This window comes from Polypterus senegalus, chromosome 11 (assembly GCF_016835505.1).
Source record: "Polypterus senegalus isolate Bchr_013 chromosome 11, ASM1683550v1, whole genome shotgun sequence".
NCBI classification, from domain to species: domain Eukaryota; kingdom Metazoa; phylum Chordata; class Cladistia; order Polypteriformes; family Polypteridae; genus Polypterus; species Polypterus senegalus.
The window spans coordinates 139,718,690-139,737,389 of NC_053164.1; the positions used below are offsets into that span (position 1 = coordinate 139,718,690).

General features: G+C 37.4%; 1 protein-coding gene across 2 annotated transcripts in view; it reads right to left on the reverse strand.

Moving 5' to 3' along the window:
* Nucleotides 1-18,700, reverse strand: part of LOC120539532 (serine/threonine-protein phosphatase 2A 55 kDa regulatory subunit B alpha isoform) — a 158,946-nt gene that overhangs the window by 120,332 nt on the left and 19,914 nt on the right. For both annotated transcript variants that reach the window (XM_039769680.1, XM_039769682.1), the window contains exon 2: nt 10,705-10,782. In XM_039769680.1, the coding sequence (XP_039625614.1) occupies nt 10,705-10,782 (78 nt within the window). The remainder of the gene's footprint in view (nt 1-10,704; nt 10,783-18,700) is intronic.

Genomic DNA, 18,700 nt, shown 5'->3' on the forward strand with positions numbered 1-18,700 from the left:
CTTAATATGCAGAAATACAGTATAAAGAGCCACAGCATCGCAGATAAATAACTCTTGTAGCCACAATATATGCCTTTATTGAACAGACAAACCAGGGGTGAACAAGTTCGTTTCTACTGCAGCTACAGCCGCGACACACATAAAAAACATCAATAATAACTGATAAACTTGCAATATTATTTATGAAAATCGTAACATTTTACTCACCCAAAATTCGGATTATTTGTAAACAAAATCCATCCTCCTCTCTTTCCTCAAAAACAGTTCAATTACTCTGTCGTACGTATTATCCGTGCGCTTCAGTTCCATCAAAAAGTCCCTTTCTGTCGCCATCGAAGCTAATGCTGAAAGTCGAACCTGCCCTGTCGTATTTCTGGCATAAGTTTTAATGCGCTTTAGGGCTGAAAATGTTCGCTCGACAGAAGCATTGGACACGGGCATGGTCACCGCCAAATATACCAATGTGAACAGCTGCCCCTTGCTCTCGTTCAGATTTTTCTGATGAAAGAAGTCAAGGAGATCAGTGGAAGATTTTCCTGAAAAATCATCCATGGCATACATTACAGTCAGTTCTGTTTTTAGCCGAGACAGATCCAAAAGTGCTCCGTGGCTCTGTGTTAAACTGGAAAAGGATGTATGCGGGAAATTTTTCTTGTATTCCCGAAACTTCTGGGGTTCGAGGAGCGTGACAAACTTTTTTTTCCGTGGTCTTGAAATCTGGTCTGTGTCTGGCAAATAATATATTGTCCAGAATCCTGCCATGGAGTTGGCGGTACTGCGCGCGAGGATCTTGCGCTTGGAGCACCTGCGGTGCGTTCAGTGGCCTCGTAGAGTTCCTCATATTGGCTTCTATCCAATCAATTGGTCTGAATACGGTGACGCTGCCGTACGCCTGCTACAGGGCCCTACTGACACCAACTCAAAATCTGATTGGTTGAAGCAACAGTTTAATAGACATTTATTTTATGTTAGAGGGCCTGCAGAACGGACTGTGAAGGCTTCTCTGCCTGGCAACAAATGATGGCTGAAATGTGATTGGTTAAATGCTTTAATACGAAAATACATGTCTGGAAGCAGCACAACCATCGGAAAAGCTATGAAAGGAAGTGGACAGATTACTAGGGTTTACACCGTGCTTTGTTTCCGCAGTAGCTGCACTTATGAATATGCTTGTATGCATCACTCGCTTCATATTCTTTTGCTGCCTTCTCAATTGTGTAATGCGTTTTTTGAACAGGTTTCATTCATCGAAGTGATCACTACCCAAATCGGTACTCGTGAATCTAAGATGTTTAATAGGCATTCCTGGTATTAAGTTGTGGATTTGCCTGCGAATATTTACTGGCAGCGTGTCTATGAACGTAATTTAAATTTAAGCTTTACACCTTGCTTTCTTATTGATATGTGTACAAAGGCTTGTTCAGTGTCAGAGGGTTTCCGCAGTAGCTGCACTTATGAATATGCTAAGCACAGTCCTTCACCCGCGAATATTTACCTTATACAGGCAGGCACTCAATTATGTGGGAGGCGTGATGATGCAAGACGCAACTCCGCCTCACACGGCGCCCTCCAAGGAGATCACTCATCATACACTGTCGTAGTGACTGTACTACTAAATGTCATCAGACAGCCATCTAGTGTCACTGGCCATTTTCAGCTTAATCTGGGAAATGTTCAGAATATTTTGAATTTCCGTTAAACCGGCCACCCTAATTGAAGAATATTCGAAGAAATAGAATGGGTGCCTTAAGATGTTCAGTTTTGTTAAATAAGGTACAGCAGCTGCTGCTTGGGCACTTGCAAGGGTCAATCACAGTGGCCGTTGAGAGTCCAGATGATTTATCTTTAAGCAGTTTTGCCACACCTTTCTGTTTCCCAATCATAACAGCCGTTCCATTTGACCCTAGTCCATCCAGATTAGCAGATTTCAAGCCTAGAGTGTCCATAGTCTCACTCAGTGTGTCGGTTATAGTCTCCGATTTGCCGTCAATCATATTGCGGGTTGATACAAAACTAACTCTGACCTCTTTAGTGACCTGGCAAACATATTTAATGTAAATAATTGTTTAACATCTGAGATATCTGTGGTTTCATCACACAGAACACTGAAAAATGTTTCTGTGTGTATATTTTTCAGATAGATAGTTAGATTTTATTTCTGATGCTAAGACATCCAGCAGCTTTTGCATTATTCTTTCAGAGGTGTAATGTGCATTTTTACCAACACTGAAATGTTGTAAAAAGGAACAACCTATTTCACATTGTTCCAACAGCTTTTCAAACAACGTTGTATGTGGCATCTCATTTTTTGCCAAACAATGCATGGATCTTAAAGCTCCCACAAAGGCATCTCTCTGTAAGTTATTTAACACAGATATACATCTTTCAATTTGACCGATTCCAGTTTGCTCTTTCCTAAAAGGTCAGCAGAAGACTCAATGTGCGTTTTACTTTTTTCATGGTCCAGCAAGCTTTCTTTTCAAATTCTTGTGCATGGCACGTTTACCCAAAGTAACTCCTCCTTGGGGGTGTTTGAGTATTTTATGCACAATTAGCACAACATAACATTTTCTTTGACCATTAGCCAATCAAAATCTTTAAACCACTGTTTCGGATAAGTGGTGGTTAGATTTATCAATTGGTAGAGTGTGTGCTGAAGAGACTTCTCCTGATGGACCAGCCTCTGCAATGTCTTTGTCTGAAACTGCCACATGAGGAGTTGACGCAGCACCTTCATTAGTTTGTGACGTCTCTTTTCTGAAATAACTGAGCAGTGTTGTTTTCTGAATACTTCTTTTGCTCATGTTGGTAAAACGTTTGAAAAAAAATTTAAGTACTTATGAATAACACTTTTGAGTGGGAAAGGGAGAGCCTGTTGGATATTCAGTTCACACTTGCACTATGGCAGGTACGCATTCTCATTTTTTTCACTTTACTCTCGCCGTTTATCTCAAGATTAAATTCGACATGTTGACTTTATTCTCATAGTTTGTCATTAAAGTAGATCATCGTAAACTAAACTTAATCTTAAAATGAATGTTTAAATTTACTAGATTTTCTCAAACTCCGTCATAAGTTATGTAGCAACATGTCTACTTTATTCTTATCATACACATCAAGATTAAAGTAGAAATGTTGAGAATAAAGTCAACATTCTTGACATATAGTTTTTTTTCTTCACTTGTCCGTATTTTTTTTTTCTTCACCGTGGCCCTAATACGCTTCCTTACAAAACCCTCAGCAATTCAGTGTGTGCTGCAAGGGTTTCTGCACACTTTTGGAAATACGGACACAGGTTCTAAATATAAAATCAGGAACCACAGTGAGTGCTACAAGGATTTTTGCACACAGAACACACCTAATGTTTAAACAACTGTATGTGTGTGTGTATTCTATGTATTATATATATATATTGTACAAGAACAGAGCACTATACAGACTGCGCTGACGTGGACAACCGAGATATCACTTCCTGATGCCTTTTTTCTAATATCTGACAGGCTGATTTCACTAAACATTTTTTTTTATTATTTTATCCGACCTCATCTTGCTCGCCCACCTCCACATCCTCTTTGCTTGTGAACTGCCGCTCCATTCCTCTCGCCCGCCCACCTCTCCATACTCCTTGCTACTGTATTAAGCTGCTACACCCCCGCTATTACCATGTACAGCCCGCTCTCGAATAACACAACCTCCCCATACTCTTTGCTTCCCTGCTATTAGCTTTAGCAATATTTGCCCATTTGCCCGCTCATGCCTTGCCATATCTGCAGATCTTTCAATCTGCAGCTGTCATCTCACAATGTCATGCGAGAGGACAGCCGGGCGCTCAACTAAATTAGCCAAACGGAGCGCCCAGCTAAAAGACGCTAGGGAGAACACTGTTTGTACTGTATATACATATACATAAAAAAGCCTAAAAACTTACCAAATGTATCCACTTTGAAACAGCAAAAGTTTTGATATAAGAAAATATGCTTTCCGTTTTCTAATGCATGTTTAAGACAACAAAAGGGAACTGAAAATAATTTGATCACACATTCCTGATACTATTTTTCTTGAGGCAAGGATGCATTTTCCATTTGCTTGTGTGATAGTAGTGACTTTGAGGGAGGTGTTCTCACATAAATATAGAAGTTAGTTAAAATACAAAGCACATTGAAATAAGTTTACTGTGATTTGGTCTTTCAAGAGGAAACCATACAATGGCAGTGAAAGGTTACTGCATAGGAAGACAAACACTGAGGGAACGTGCACAGATGGTCTTCTTTTAAAATAGCTGAATTGAGTACAGTGATCCCTCGCTATATCACGTTTCGACTTTCACGACTTCACTCCATTGCGGATTTTATATGTAAGCATATCTAAATATATACCACGGATTTTTCGCTGGTTCTTGGATTTCTGCGGACAATGGGTCTTAATTTATGGTACATGCTTCCTCAGTTGGTTTGCCCAGTTGATTTCATACAAGGGACACTATTGACGGATGGCTGAGAAGCTACCCAATCAGAGCACGTACTATGTATTAAATAAAATTCCTCAATGATATACGATATGCTTCCCATGCGGTGCTTCGCATACTTAAAAGCCCAAACAGCACCTATTAATTTTGATTGTTTGCTTTTCTCTCTCTCTCTCTCTCTCTCTCTGACATTCTCTGCTCCTGACGGAGTTGGTGTGAGCAGAGGGGCTGTTTGCACACTGGCCTAGAGGATACGGACGCTCCTCTTAAAAAATGCTGAAAGACTACCTTCACATTGCTCCCTTACTTGCGGCTGCTTTGCTGTGCAGTGCGTTGCATATTTAAAAACTCAAACAGCACCTATTGATTTTTGATTGTTTGCTTTTCTCTCTCTGTCTCTCTGACATTCTCTGCTCCTGACATGCACTCCTTTGAAGAGGAAGATATGTTTGCATTCTTTTAATTGTGAGACGGAACGGTCATCTCTGTCTCGTCATGGAGCTTAGTTTAAACTTTTGAAAAAGAGACAAATGTTTGTTTGCAGTGTTTTAAAGTCCCGGTCTCTACAACCTCCTGTGTTTCTGTTCAAATCTGTGACCCAAGTGTGACAATATAAAAATAACAATATATATGTATGGTTTTACTTTGCGGATTATCACCTTTCGCAAGGGGTTCTGGAACGCAACTCCCGCGATCGAGGAGGGATCACTGTAATATTGTTTTGTGTTTGGAAATGACATGTATAAGCTACTTTACAATATGTGCGTAATTTCGAGATGTGGATTGATGCTTTCTTAACTTGAAAAATGAATGTATTCATTAAGTTTTAAGCTTGTATTTTTTGTGGTGGTGCTGTGTGCCATATAGCTTCCATTACAAAGGTATGAGAGTGACAGGGTAGGAAAGATTTATAAAAAAATAGATAAAAAATAGAAAATGCTTAACTTTAGTACACAATAGATATGTGAAGAAATACCTTTGGCTTAACACCAAAATTATCCATTAAGACCAAAATCTCTGTTTAAAAAAAAAATTAACGCAGTAGATGCAGTAATGCATAACACTTAAAAGTGCTGTGGATCAAAGCTCAAATCTAAAAGTAGAACAGTTCAGACTGTTATCTATCATCATAATTCCACTTTTCATAAAAAGAATTTATTGAAAAATACGAAGATTTAATTCCAACATTGCCAGATTTCAGCCAGTGACCCATAATTACTAATTGTGCATGTATGTTGACTAGTAGCAGCCTGTCAGCATTAAGAGTTACTTCACCTGTGGCATGGAGTTAATTGACTATTTTGACCAGGATGACATCAAAGTGAATTTTGCTAAGTAACCAGTGCAGTGATTGAGATCAGCTGGACTAGAAAGAAACTAAGGTTGAGCTGTTCCATATGAGAGAGGGATAGACCATATTGAATAAACAGAAAAGGCGCCTAAAGGTGGGGAGTTTGTAGAAAATGTTGTTACTGTCCTTAAAGTTAGATGTTGTGCTTCATGTTGGCAGCTTCTTATTTTTACACAGTTTTTTGATTTAGTAGTAGAGCCTTAAACCATCAAACCATTGCTGTTATTATCAGTAATGTAACACTAATATTACATTGCTTTGCCTAAGTTACAAATAAAGACATACAAAATGTTTATCAAGTTATATGCACAACATCCACTTTTTCAGCATCCTGCCTCCTGAAAAGACTCTATTACTATATGCTATTTCTGGGGTAGGAAAGTCATTCATTAAAACAGATCTAGTCAAATTCTACAGACTTTGCATTCAGAATGCACATTACACATTTGCTCGCAAACCTCCAACATGACAATTTCGCTTAAGCGCATTCATGTTAACTGGGGTACTAGGTGCTACCTACTGTTGATGGTGGTGCAAGATCATTTAAACAGAACAAAAATGTTGGTTTTCTGGCACCAACATTGCAAGACTGACCACGCTAGAAACTCTCATAACGTAACAAATAACTGGTGCTGTAGGTAATTTTTCATAACAGTCAGGCTGCTGTCCATCAGCTACAACAACTTGGGTTAATGTGAAACATACCCAAAACACACCATCATGGTGCACACCAGGGAGGGGTATGAGGGGTTAAAGATTAATTGATTTCAAATCAAAATCATGACTTGAAACAATGTGATTAGCAAATTGCAAAGGCTGCGATTTAGGTTCTATGTTATGCAGCATGTCTGACCAATAGGCATCATTTTACTGCAGTCAAGTCACACTATGAAAAGCTGCAGAATTTTACAGATCTGTTTTTGCACTTTATTTCCACAATCAGCCTTTTTGTAATTTTTAATGTTTTTAACCCACCCATTAATAAATCTTACAGTTTGACTGACCCCTTCCAAACATTTTTTCCTGCCCCATTGCTGTGCTCTTTGATCCAAAAGTCAGACCTGCAACTGGGCAGGTCTCAGGGGGCCATGTCCACCCAGACAGACCGCAATGGCCAATCTTTAATAATTTTTTAATGAGGAAAAAACACTTATGTATAAAATGTACATACTCTATATACTTGTAGATTCACAAAGACCCAAATGGATGATAGGTGCCCACCTTGCGGGTATGATCACATATCACTCCCAAACTGGTTAAAAGGTGTGAAAAGTAACTCAACAATATGGACCATTAATAATTACAAAGCATAGCCCATCAACTTCAAAAACATATCTTATAGATATTGAAAATTGGCAGGCATTGCCCGGCTCCATAATTACATAACTATCTGATATTTCACTGGAAGATTCTCATATTGGTAACAAGATTCATCTATCAAATGGTATGAACAAATGTGCCAAACAGAGTCTCTCAAATGGTAATGCTCCATCATACTTGAAATCTATCACACAGTGACTGAAGTGAAGCTTAACTTTGTCGACTACACAACATGCTTGCTATTCATTAAAATGTAAAAAAAAATTTATTGTATACAGTAAATTTGTTTTTACAGATCCTCAAAGTAGCAAAACAACAGTGACCTTGCTTTTTCCCTGGAGCAGAGCACAGGTTCTCTATTTGGCTGCCTCCTAGAGCAGACTTGGAAAGGCCAGTCCCACACAGACCTATAAGTGGTGGCTTGCTTGAAAATGTGTATGAATAATCAACAGAATAACTTTCTGTCAGCAAATTTATTAGTTTTGAAGATATTTAAATTATATATGAGAATTTTTTTTTAAGACTTAAAAAGCTGCAATAACACCAGTAAACTTGACTAAATAATAGTCATGCAGCAATGCAGACTATATATTGCACTGTAAAGAGAAATGTTAAGTATATGCATGTATTACATTTATATTTTGCATGATGTTAGATTTTGTTAAATGCACAGCAACAGTAATAATTTTGGTAAAGGTCAGCAATCGTTATTCTGTTAGAAATGGTAGCGATTTAAAGAATGGATCCAAAGCCAAAGTAATACATAATTGTTTAATTAACTTCCAAGCACTGTATAAGCAGCAGCCTTTTTACAGAAGCTCTGTATTTTTCACGATTTTTCTTTTTTTTCTTAACCTATTCACTTGTCACTAATATTATTTACAATTAGAATTGATCTGGCTTGTGATTAATAGCTAGTACAAATCAGAAAAATGGATTTTAAATGGATTAACTTTATTGACAAACTGCAATTCACGCAAACCCAGGCACCAGCTTGTTATGACTGCACTTCACATGTGATGCAAATTTGGATGGCGTCGCAATGAGGACCTGAAAGCTGCCTTATACCTTCAACACCTAAAACAGTAAGAGACACTCAGAAAATGAAAGAGGGGTGTATTAAATACTCCCGGTAATGAGCTATTTGCTCTGTGATCGCGAATGAATAAGCAGCTATGTTTTACTTTACCACAGGAGCCGTTTTTCCATTGACAGGGAGAGCGGCATGCCGGCGTGAGAATAAAAGCAAAGCAAAAAGGTTTTAGAAATGGTCTAGCATCTATTGTAATAGGAAATATTTGATTACTGTTGAATAAAATTGATGAACTGCCTGCGTTTATGGATGACTATCTAGCAAACAAGTATAGTGGCATATTGTGCTTTAACACTAGAATTACCAGAGCCTATGAAAAAACTCATAAATCCGTCCCACCTTAAATCGCTTCTTAAAATCGTTCACAGCTCTCCACCAGCGTCTTTTGTCATCTAAATGTGCTGATAAAAATCAGGCGGCAAGCAGCCGGCTATTCCATCCCCCCACTGACTTAGAACGTGCACAAACTTCTCCCAGCTCATGCCTTGATTGATTTTCTGTGAGTGAAGTGGAAGTAATAGATTGTTGTTTGGAACACACACATTTCTGTTCCGTTTCTACAGTAATCTGTGTAAACACATTGTTAAAACAAACATTTTTTATATTCTACTAGTAGATGACAAAATGTAGGCATATTAACTATATAATGTATGAAGCCTGAAGTATCAAATAAAAACTTTCACAACAGCTACAAATCTAACACAATTGCGCTTTTATTCAAAAATATACCTGCAGAAACAAAAAGCTGCCTTAACAAGCGACATTGACACCCGTTTATTATGACTGCCTCCGTAGCGCCACAGAATCAGCTGCCGACTGGGGATCAAAAGGTCGCGAGTTCGATCCTGCACTACTCCGTTTTGAGAAGTAAACTGCTCTTAGTCTTACTATTTTAGAATAAAAACATACATTTGATTTCAGTCTGTAACAGCCGGTGTAATTTATGATACTTGTAAAGGTTAGCTTTGGTTTTTTTAGTCAGTTTTATTATCTCAGCCGCGTTCACGAGCCCAAACACACCACACCCCCGCATCTTTTCACATAGACGCGCTGTAACAGAGGTAAACTCAGCTCCCTTCTACATCGAAGCAAGAATGCACATACCATTGCTTGCATACTAAAGTGTCAGCAGGCACTTTTCGTGGCATTACACACAGTTTTGAGTATGCCCTCTGCACACTACTTGTGACTTTAGGCTTTAGGAAGTAAGTAAATTAAGGTAAATCGTGTCATAAAATGACTTCTTCAAAACGTTGAATGTTATTTATTTGGACATGCTTAAAAAAATACATGTGTAATGCCACAAAAAGTGCATGCAGACATGTCCGTGCCACGCTGTTGGAGAGCTGTGAACGATTTTAAGAAGCGGTTTAAGGTGGGACGGATTTTCGAGTTTTTTCGTAGGCTCTGGTAATTCTAGTGTTAATAAGCTATACACTTCCAAGTTACTAATAGTATACATGCAGATTCTTTCATATACTATAGCTAAAGCCCTCAACTACTGTTTCGGTGAGAAACAGTAGCTGCAAGTACTTGTTCCAGCTTAGTTTCTTAATTCACTCAGTGGTTTTCAAGTTCAGTGCTTGGGAACCATATTAGTTATAGATTTTCATCCCAACCAACCTGTGTGTTTAGAGTCATGCCTTTAAACAAGCTCTTTATACTTTTTAATATGTGTTACTGGTGGAAATTACAGTTTTACTTTTATTTTTCTTTTAATCTTGGTTGCTAAAATTTTTATTATCACCACCATGATTTTTGTGCTTGAGTCAAATGGCTATATACCTGCTCTTAAGTTCTTACAAATGAATCTCCAAAAACACAAATCACCAACATTTTGCACAGCCACAATGCTCCTGTTCTTAAAAAGAAACTGGAAATGTTTATTTTTTTTAAACTGGAAATGTTTATTTTTTTTACTTATTTTTAAAATTATAATTAGTTAAATAAAATTTCTCTTACCATAGTTTATTTTTGCAAATCCTGAATTGTAATACAGGGTGAGTCAAAATAATGTCAACATTTGAATGGCAGAAACAATTTATTCACAAAACATACTTAATATGTGCAAGACGATTTACAGGAATGTCTTAACCTGTTAGCCATTCTGTTCAACACATGTACCATATGTGGCACATAAATTATCCACAACAATTGTATATAAGTTTGTACATAGCAGTACCATTAATGTTAACATAATTTTGACTCACCCTGTATGTCAACAAAAAAAATTAAAAGAAAAATAAAAAGACTGCACACATTTTTTAGGCTTTAACACATATTCAGAAACACAAGTTCCAGTTAACTGATTTTCAACTTCTGTCAATACATATAGTGTGCAAAGATAGGTGTATAAGGAGTTATTGACAGTAACTGATCAAGCGTAGTAGAAACTATACAGCTTTGGCAGCCAAACAGACCTAAAAATTCTGAATACATCAAGAAAGCTTTATTCCAGTTTTCACCAAAACATACCTTCAGCAACATCATCATCAATGGCACCTTTGACCTGACAGAAGCACCACTGTACATCGTTGCTTCCACCTCCAGCTCCTGAAAAAGAAAATTTTACTTCAGTGTGCAGTACCAAAAGTTCAAGGCAATTATTTAAACAGACAAAAACAGAGCACAAGTATTCAGTACATAATAGTCTAAGAGCTGTGCAGAATCTTATTAAAATTATGCAAAAATTAATGTATGCAATATAATTAATACATGAACGCAACATGTTCTAAATGCAATATAATTTTTTTTTTGTCCATTAACACCAACTACTATTTTTGGCTCTAAAGACAAATCTATATTATTATCAACCTTAATAATAAAGGACATTCACAAACAAACCTTTGGATTACATGGAAGAAAAATTAAAAAACGTCATAATCCCTGTTCAAAAACAGTGGGCAAACAGGTCACAAATTGTTTTTTTATATTACAAAAATGACACTTTATTATACTTTGATAAAACAGCCCATCCAATTAAAAAAAAAAAAAATTTAATGCACAATACTTTTACATTTTTAAAACCATTAAACCTGAAGAACCTAAATAAATAAAATGATTTACATGAACATGGGTGCCTTAAATATGCTATAAAGCAGCACTGCAGCTCTGAGGTCTTGTGTGAGTTGTCACTAGGTGTAATGGAAGGATTTTTCTAAAGAAAGAGAGCAGATGGGCGTTGGTGCTCAGCAAAAACCAGCTTCAAGAAGGAAAAGTACTGGGAATATGGCCAGAGGGTCATGCTGACTTGTTTTTCACTTCAAGGGGCTTCACTCGCAATTCTTATTTTTGTGTGCCTCCTGGTACCAGGTGTGTCATCATCAGGACCAAGTGCAAAACAACACAGCGTCCGTGGAAAGGTGTGTGTGCTGAAACTAATCACTTCTGTATACACTGCTTACACGTAAGCCGCTTTGGGCAAGGGCGCTCAATTAGTATATAAGGAAGGTTCCGCCCTAAGTTTCTTTGGAGGCTCAACCGTGGGGACAGCGCGCACCGCCGGTAAATGAAAGGCTAAAAGGGTTGATCCTTTGACAAGACTGACAAGCGGGCCCCTTAGTCTACTGGTCTGGGATGATGGCTCTGGGTCTTTTGATGTATGTTACTGTATGTATGTATGTTATTGTAAGTATAAGTTTGTCTCTTTGTCTATAACCCATTCATATGTCAAGACTGACAAGTGGGCCCCTCAGTCTACTGGTCTTGTGAATCTCTATCCTGCTCAATTACTATATGTAGATTTTTTGCTTATCATCTTTTTTGGCATCCAATCCAGTAGAGGTCGCTAATGTGCTTATTAAAGCTTTCTCCACAAAAAGGGCACTTTACTACCTCGCATAGAATGAGAAAGGTCCAGCTGCAAGTAGAATTGCATAAAATGGTGTGTTCTCTTCCACTGAAATCAGCACCTTCAACACTTGGAGATGTGTGGACTTCCTATGAAGATGAGTGGACTTCCTACGGATTCAAATGGTGCATCATAAAGAAAAACTGGACAAAAGAAAAGCCAAATTTAAGCTGATCAACTCACAAGTATTGCTGCAAGACAACAAATCTGAGAAATCATTTATCCCAAAATCATCCATAAACGTAATCTCAGTCGACATCTAAAAAAGTAGAGCTTAAACAATCTACAATGGAGACGGCATGTAGCTCCAAGCTTCTGTTTAATTCGACTTGTGCTCAAAAAACAACAATCTATAGCAGTTTTCATCTGTAAAGATATGAGACACTACACCATTTTTGAAAATAAGGGTTTTCTACAGATCATACAGGTTTTCGAACTGCGGCATGCTATACCAAACAGAAACCAAATGAGTAAAGTTATCGTATTTATGAAGATCTTAAGCAAAGTATAGCTGGGTCTCTAAGGTTAGTGGCACTAAATTGGGACAGCCGAACATCCAGGGTTGCAGATTCCTATGTGACAAATCAATTATCACTGCATTAGAAATGACAGGATGTGTTGCAGAAAAGTGCAGCATATTCCAGTCACACTGCAAGCAACCTCACCGCCTATACAGAGCTGATGAGATGGCTGGCTAGCTGGCTGTTATTCCAAAATCCTTTCAAGCATTTCAAACGCAATGATCCATTGCATGACCGCATCATTCACAAGTTTGTATGTTGGCAAGTCCAATAAACCCTGCTTTTCTTTAAGCACATGGCTAGCTGTATAGGGTGGCCCAGATCCAATTATGCAATTTTCATTACACTATAACTTAAGTTTATTACATAGAAAATCACCCAAAAAATCCCGGACCATCGAGAAGTGTGCGAACTGACGACATGAAGAATCGTCTTCGCACCGAACTGGAAACGTCCACGCATAAATCAAAGTCATCCAGACTATCCGGATCTGCATAATTAGATCTGGACCACCCTGTACTGCTATGCTGGAAAAAGTTTGCAGCGTGACTCACCCAGCAAAGCAAGCGGGCAATTGTTGGAATTTTCGGAGTAGCCTGCGATACCAAAGTGTATGTGTGTACAAAGCAGCCAGCATACCACAAGGATCATAGGAATTGTTAGTCACATTGGCCGTTCCCTTTTTTTATATGTTCCATTCCTTCCAACAAGGGCTGTAACAACTAATCGAATTTAATTGAAAATAATCGAATATTAATAACACTGACAACAATGACTTTCAGTGATTAGTTTATTACGTCATTAGGCGGAAAACATTGTTTTGCACAATTATGTGACTATTAATTTAGTTGAGTACATCTGGAAAAAGGCAGTTGGTAACCAAGTAGCAGAAAAGACAGTGTGACTACTAGAGTTTGGCAGAACTTTGTTCTGAACACAGTAAAAAAAAGGCTGCGAGTTGCACAATGTGTAGCTCTGACTTGGTATGGAACTAAAGAACAACTTTGATGCACAAATATTTGAAAAAGAAACATACCGTTACAGGCTCTGTGGAAAAGGAAGACGTGCTGTCATCCCAGTAAACTGAATATTACTTTAGCATTAAATAATACAAATACATGAACATGAATGCAAGGCTAGAAATGACATGAATTTTGGTTTGAAGTGAAAAATATTTTGAGTCATAGTTCAGCTCTCTATAGTACGAATAAAGCTTTTCATGATAGGTGACCAAAAATGTTACTCTGCTAAGTTATGGTGCTGCAACTCTTGCATACATGTGTAATGTTAGTGTGGATGTGAGTATATAAAATATGGATGGGAGGAAACTTACAATACGTCCCTGTCCGAACACAAAAGTGTTTTTTTTTTCTTTCAGTCTTGTGTGCAAAGAAAATCAACAAACTCCAATACCATACAGACAGAAAAATGCTATGAGTACAATGTGAATCCCCCAACACATCAAGAAAAACCTTTCAGCTGCGCTCATTCCAAGTCAAAAATTAGGAACAGGATGTAAAAGCAAAAGTTTCGGATTAGCTGACTATCAGACTAAAACTGTATTTTGTACAAACTGTAGGAAGATGCAATGATACACAAGTACTACTGCAGAAAGCCTAAACTAATCAGTAAAACAGATTTTGTGGAAGGATCACACCATTTCAAACGCTAAAATCTAACAGTACACTACCAACAGCAAATTACACGGAGTATGCAGGCACAATGTGTTGACTGTGGTAAAATGTATCTAGACACAAAAATGTAAGTATGATGATGTAAAGAGAACTTTTAATTAAAATAAACTCTGCATATTACACAAGAAATGGATTACTGAGTTTCACGCAAATGAAATAACTTTTTTGGCTGCAAAAGAAAAATACTCTGGACATTTGCCAAATATATGACAACTTGTACTGAAATTCATGAATGTCATAAAGTCATGATGGTGCCACATGCAAAAAAGAAAACAAACCTTATAACTTAAATTACGAGTTTAATTTTGAAGTGTTGATTTAATGTGATTATAAATGCATAAGTCACTTTGCCAGTTTAACTTAATTTATTGAAAACGTTTGTGTTTTTAAGGAAATTGTGTGTGTTCACTGCACAACCAGAACCAGAAGTGCTACTATTTTTATTTATTAATATTGATTTTCATTTATTAAACAAATGTTTTATAAAACCTAATATACTTTGTTTAAAATATCTGTAAGTAGTTCATTTTTTAAAAAATACTTTTGTGAATCTTTTACACAAACCTGATTTTTGGTAAAAATGAATATAAATCTGGACCTTTTTTTAATAATCCAACTAATTGATTAATCGTCAAAATAATCAACAGATTAATCAATATACATTCATTGCCACTATCAACAAGCATCAGCTCTAGATCATCAATTGAAAATTTTTGTCTGAGAATGAACTGTGAGGACACATTTTCAAGATTGATTAATGTGACTGCTACAAGTGAGCAACAAAAGATGTGTAATTTGTAGAATTATATGAAGACACAAGTCTTCTTACTATACCATTAGTAAAATTATAGGAAGACGAGTCTTCTCACTGTAACTTTACTTTTGACTAATTCAAGATTTTAAATGTCCAATAGGGGAATAAATTTGGCTAACAGTTTAGTTGAAGGGTGACTACATGGAGATTCTAATATATGAATAGGTTACTGAATAACATTTATTATTTAAGAAGCGATATTTGATTATTTTATAATAATATTGTTCACAAGATGATATAGATGTTTTATAAAGTAGATCCCATTGCATTGTATTAAAACAAGGAGACCACACCCCATAATGTGTGGACTCTGATGTTGCAATACATATGTTAGTTAAATTAAGGTTGAATTTTGAATGAGTGAGGTGCTGTGAATTTTTTTTTTTTTTTACGGTCATGACCAGAGGTACACTGTATAACAAAGAAGGGGACATTGTTTTCAGCACCATTTTAATTTATAGTCATTATCAGTTTTTCTTGTTTAGCTTATCTTGATATTAAGTTTATTAATTTATTTTTATTTTCTTTAGTTGAAAAATAATTCTTAATGGATACTACCAAAATTAATGGAAGATTAACAGAGATTGTTAACATTAACAGAAAGTGTACTTGGTTTACAAAAAATATTTACTATTTATTTCTTTTCTAAGACATGTTCAGTGCAATACAACTTTTGACAAACACCTCTAGATATTTTATTAAGTCTAAAATTCTCTTTGGATGGTTGAAAATATGTTGTCAAAATTTTAGTTTAAGTTGTCTGCTAAATCTGTTCAATAAAAAGTTTCTATATTTTGACTGCAACTGTCATGCAATGTGATTCCTTCTCTTCATTAGTGCCACCCCTTGAAAACTATCACTTTATGGGGCCTTGCAAACCTGTATTAATACTTGTGTGCACATTAAAATATTTTTTTTGTACGATTCTCATGACAGTGGAATAGGTTATACTTAGCCAATCTACTGCAGTAATTGCAGTGGAAAATGTGGTTAACATCCACTCATGCATGGGGAAAAAAATACCGTTGAATACCATGAAACTGGTATAATTTTGAAAAATACTGTGATATAGAATTTTGGTCATAATGCCCAGCACTATGTTGCAGACAATACCAGTCACACCCAGGAGCAATCTCACTGCTTATAAGTAGAGCTTCTGAGATGACTGGCTATTGTTCCAAACACCTTTCTAGCATTTACAATGCACTGTTCCACACGGTCACATCAATCACAAGTTTGTGTGCTGGTAAGTCCAATAAACATCACTTCTCTTTAGTCATGTGGCTAGCTGTAATGCTACAATGGAAAAAGTTTGTAATGCGCCTTAACCGGCACAGCGGGCAACTGTTGGAATTTTCAGACCAGCCTGTGATATCAAAGTGAGTGTATGCACAAACATGAAGCAGCTAAACAACCCATACCGCACGGAGCATATTAGTAACATTATTAGACACGATGGCTGGTTCTTTCGTTTATGTTCCAATCATCCAGTGCCACTGTCAACAAGCATCAGCACCAGATACTCATTTTAAAACACTTTCTTTTTTCGCCAAGGAGGAACTGTGAGGACATATTTTCAAGACTTAACATGACTGCTAAAACTGAGCAACTAAAGATATTTATAACTTGTACAATTATAGAAAGACATGAATCTTCCCTCTGTATCTTTAATTTTAAAACAATCCTGAATTAGTTAAAATGTCCAGTATGAGAATAAATTTGGCTAACAGTTTAGTTGAAGATTGTCTACATGAAGATTCATAACACATTTTACTGAATAATAAATATTTTTAAGAAGCAATATTGGATTATAAGATTATTTACAAGATAATATGGATGTTTTATAAAGCAAATGACAATGCATTGTGTTAAAACAAAAGAGACCACCACAATAATATGTGCACTGTCGGCTAAATTAAGGTTGAATTTTGAATGGGTGCACTGCTGAGTTTTTTTTTTTTTTTTAAAAAGAGCAATGATAGTTTGTTCCACATCTTCCAAATACTGATGTTAACTGTTCATTACTAAACTAGTACTTCTCCTTAAAAGTTATTCCATGCTTATGCATATGTTATGAAGTTACTATGTAGACATTCTTCAAGTGTTACTTAAATTTGTCACATTATATTAATGTGCTCTATGCATGGTTAACTAATCTCTAATAAAAAGTCAGCATGTCAAATATATCAGTGCACGCTAACTCAGTCAAGATAAAAATCGCTATTGAATCAGGCCATTGTGAATACCCTACTCAGGAGCATAGCTCACACATGCAGTGTATGTCACAGTTAATGAAAGATTTAACCTGTATCTTGACTGGAGCAAGAAGTTGCCTAATCACACACAAAACACAGAAAGCATCTATTCTGTCTGCTGACAATTTACACTGTTTATATGACCACCTCCCAGACATTTAAATACGTTCTGTGGCGAGCAGCTGGGGCGGAGAGCGAGAGGGCAGTCAGGACAACGGCTGATGTGTGACAGGTGTCCAACAGCCCTATGCCCCGAGCCAGCATCGGTCTCACGCCGCTCTGCAGGGACACAGGCAGCACGGGTCTATTCCTTTCCCATAGGGAGACCCAAACTGTCATGGCGTCCCAGAAAAATAGGAGGAACCGGCATCAAGGCGACATTCCCACCCCTTGTTCCAGCTTATGTTTTGCAGGACCGGGCCCTGGACTGGAGTGTGTCGGCTCCCCGTCGTGGGAGAACTGCCCTCGTGGGATAGGCCACTGGCCCTTTGGGTCTCAGCTGGTGATGGGGCACTGTGGTGAGAGGCTGGGGGTAGTACCCAGTCGGGACGCCCGGAAGGAACGGATGAAGGATTTATGCCTCCTCCGGACCACAAGGGGGCAGCTGCCCTGGTTGGTATGGGGACCACAGGAACAGAGCATTGAAGCTCAACCCTATAGGGGCCCGTGGGTCACCGCCGGGGGGGCCCGGATGCCTGAAAAGCCCTGGACGTCAGCATTTCCACCACACCCAGAGGATGTTGAGAAAATCTAGTAAATTAAATATTCATTTTACGATGAAGTTTAGTTTACGATGTTCAACTTTAATCTTGACATAAAAGGCGAGAATAAAGTAGAAATGTCGAGAATAAAGTCAACATGTCGTCACACTATTGCACAGTACCCAGGTACATTACACTGTATTGGAAAAAAAATGAAACAAGTACAACTTGGCTTGCAGTGCTATCCAGTAGTATAGAAACAGTATTCACACATTTGAACATACAGTAATGGTCCACATCTGACCTTTTAAAACCAAAGTATCTCCAGGCAAAAGTTCTTCTGTGTCATCATGTTCAGCTTTATTGTCAGCTGCAGCTTCAGTTTCGGAATGTTCTCTGTCCATTTTCATCCCACAATACCTACAGTGCATCCGGAAAGTATTCACAGCGCATCCCTTTTTCAACATTTTGTTATGTTACAGCCTTATTCCAAAATGGATTAAATTAATTTTTTCCTCAGAATTCTACACACAACACCCCATAATGACAACGTGAAAAAAAGTTTACTTGAGGTTTTTGCAAATTTATTAAAAATAAAAATCAGAGAAATCACATGTACATAAGTATTCACAGCCT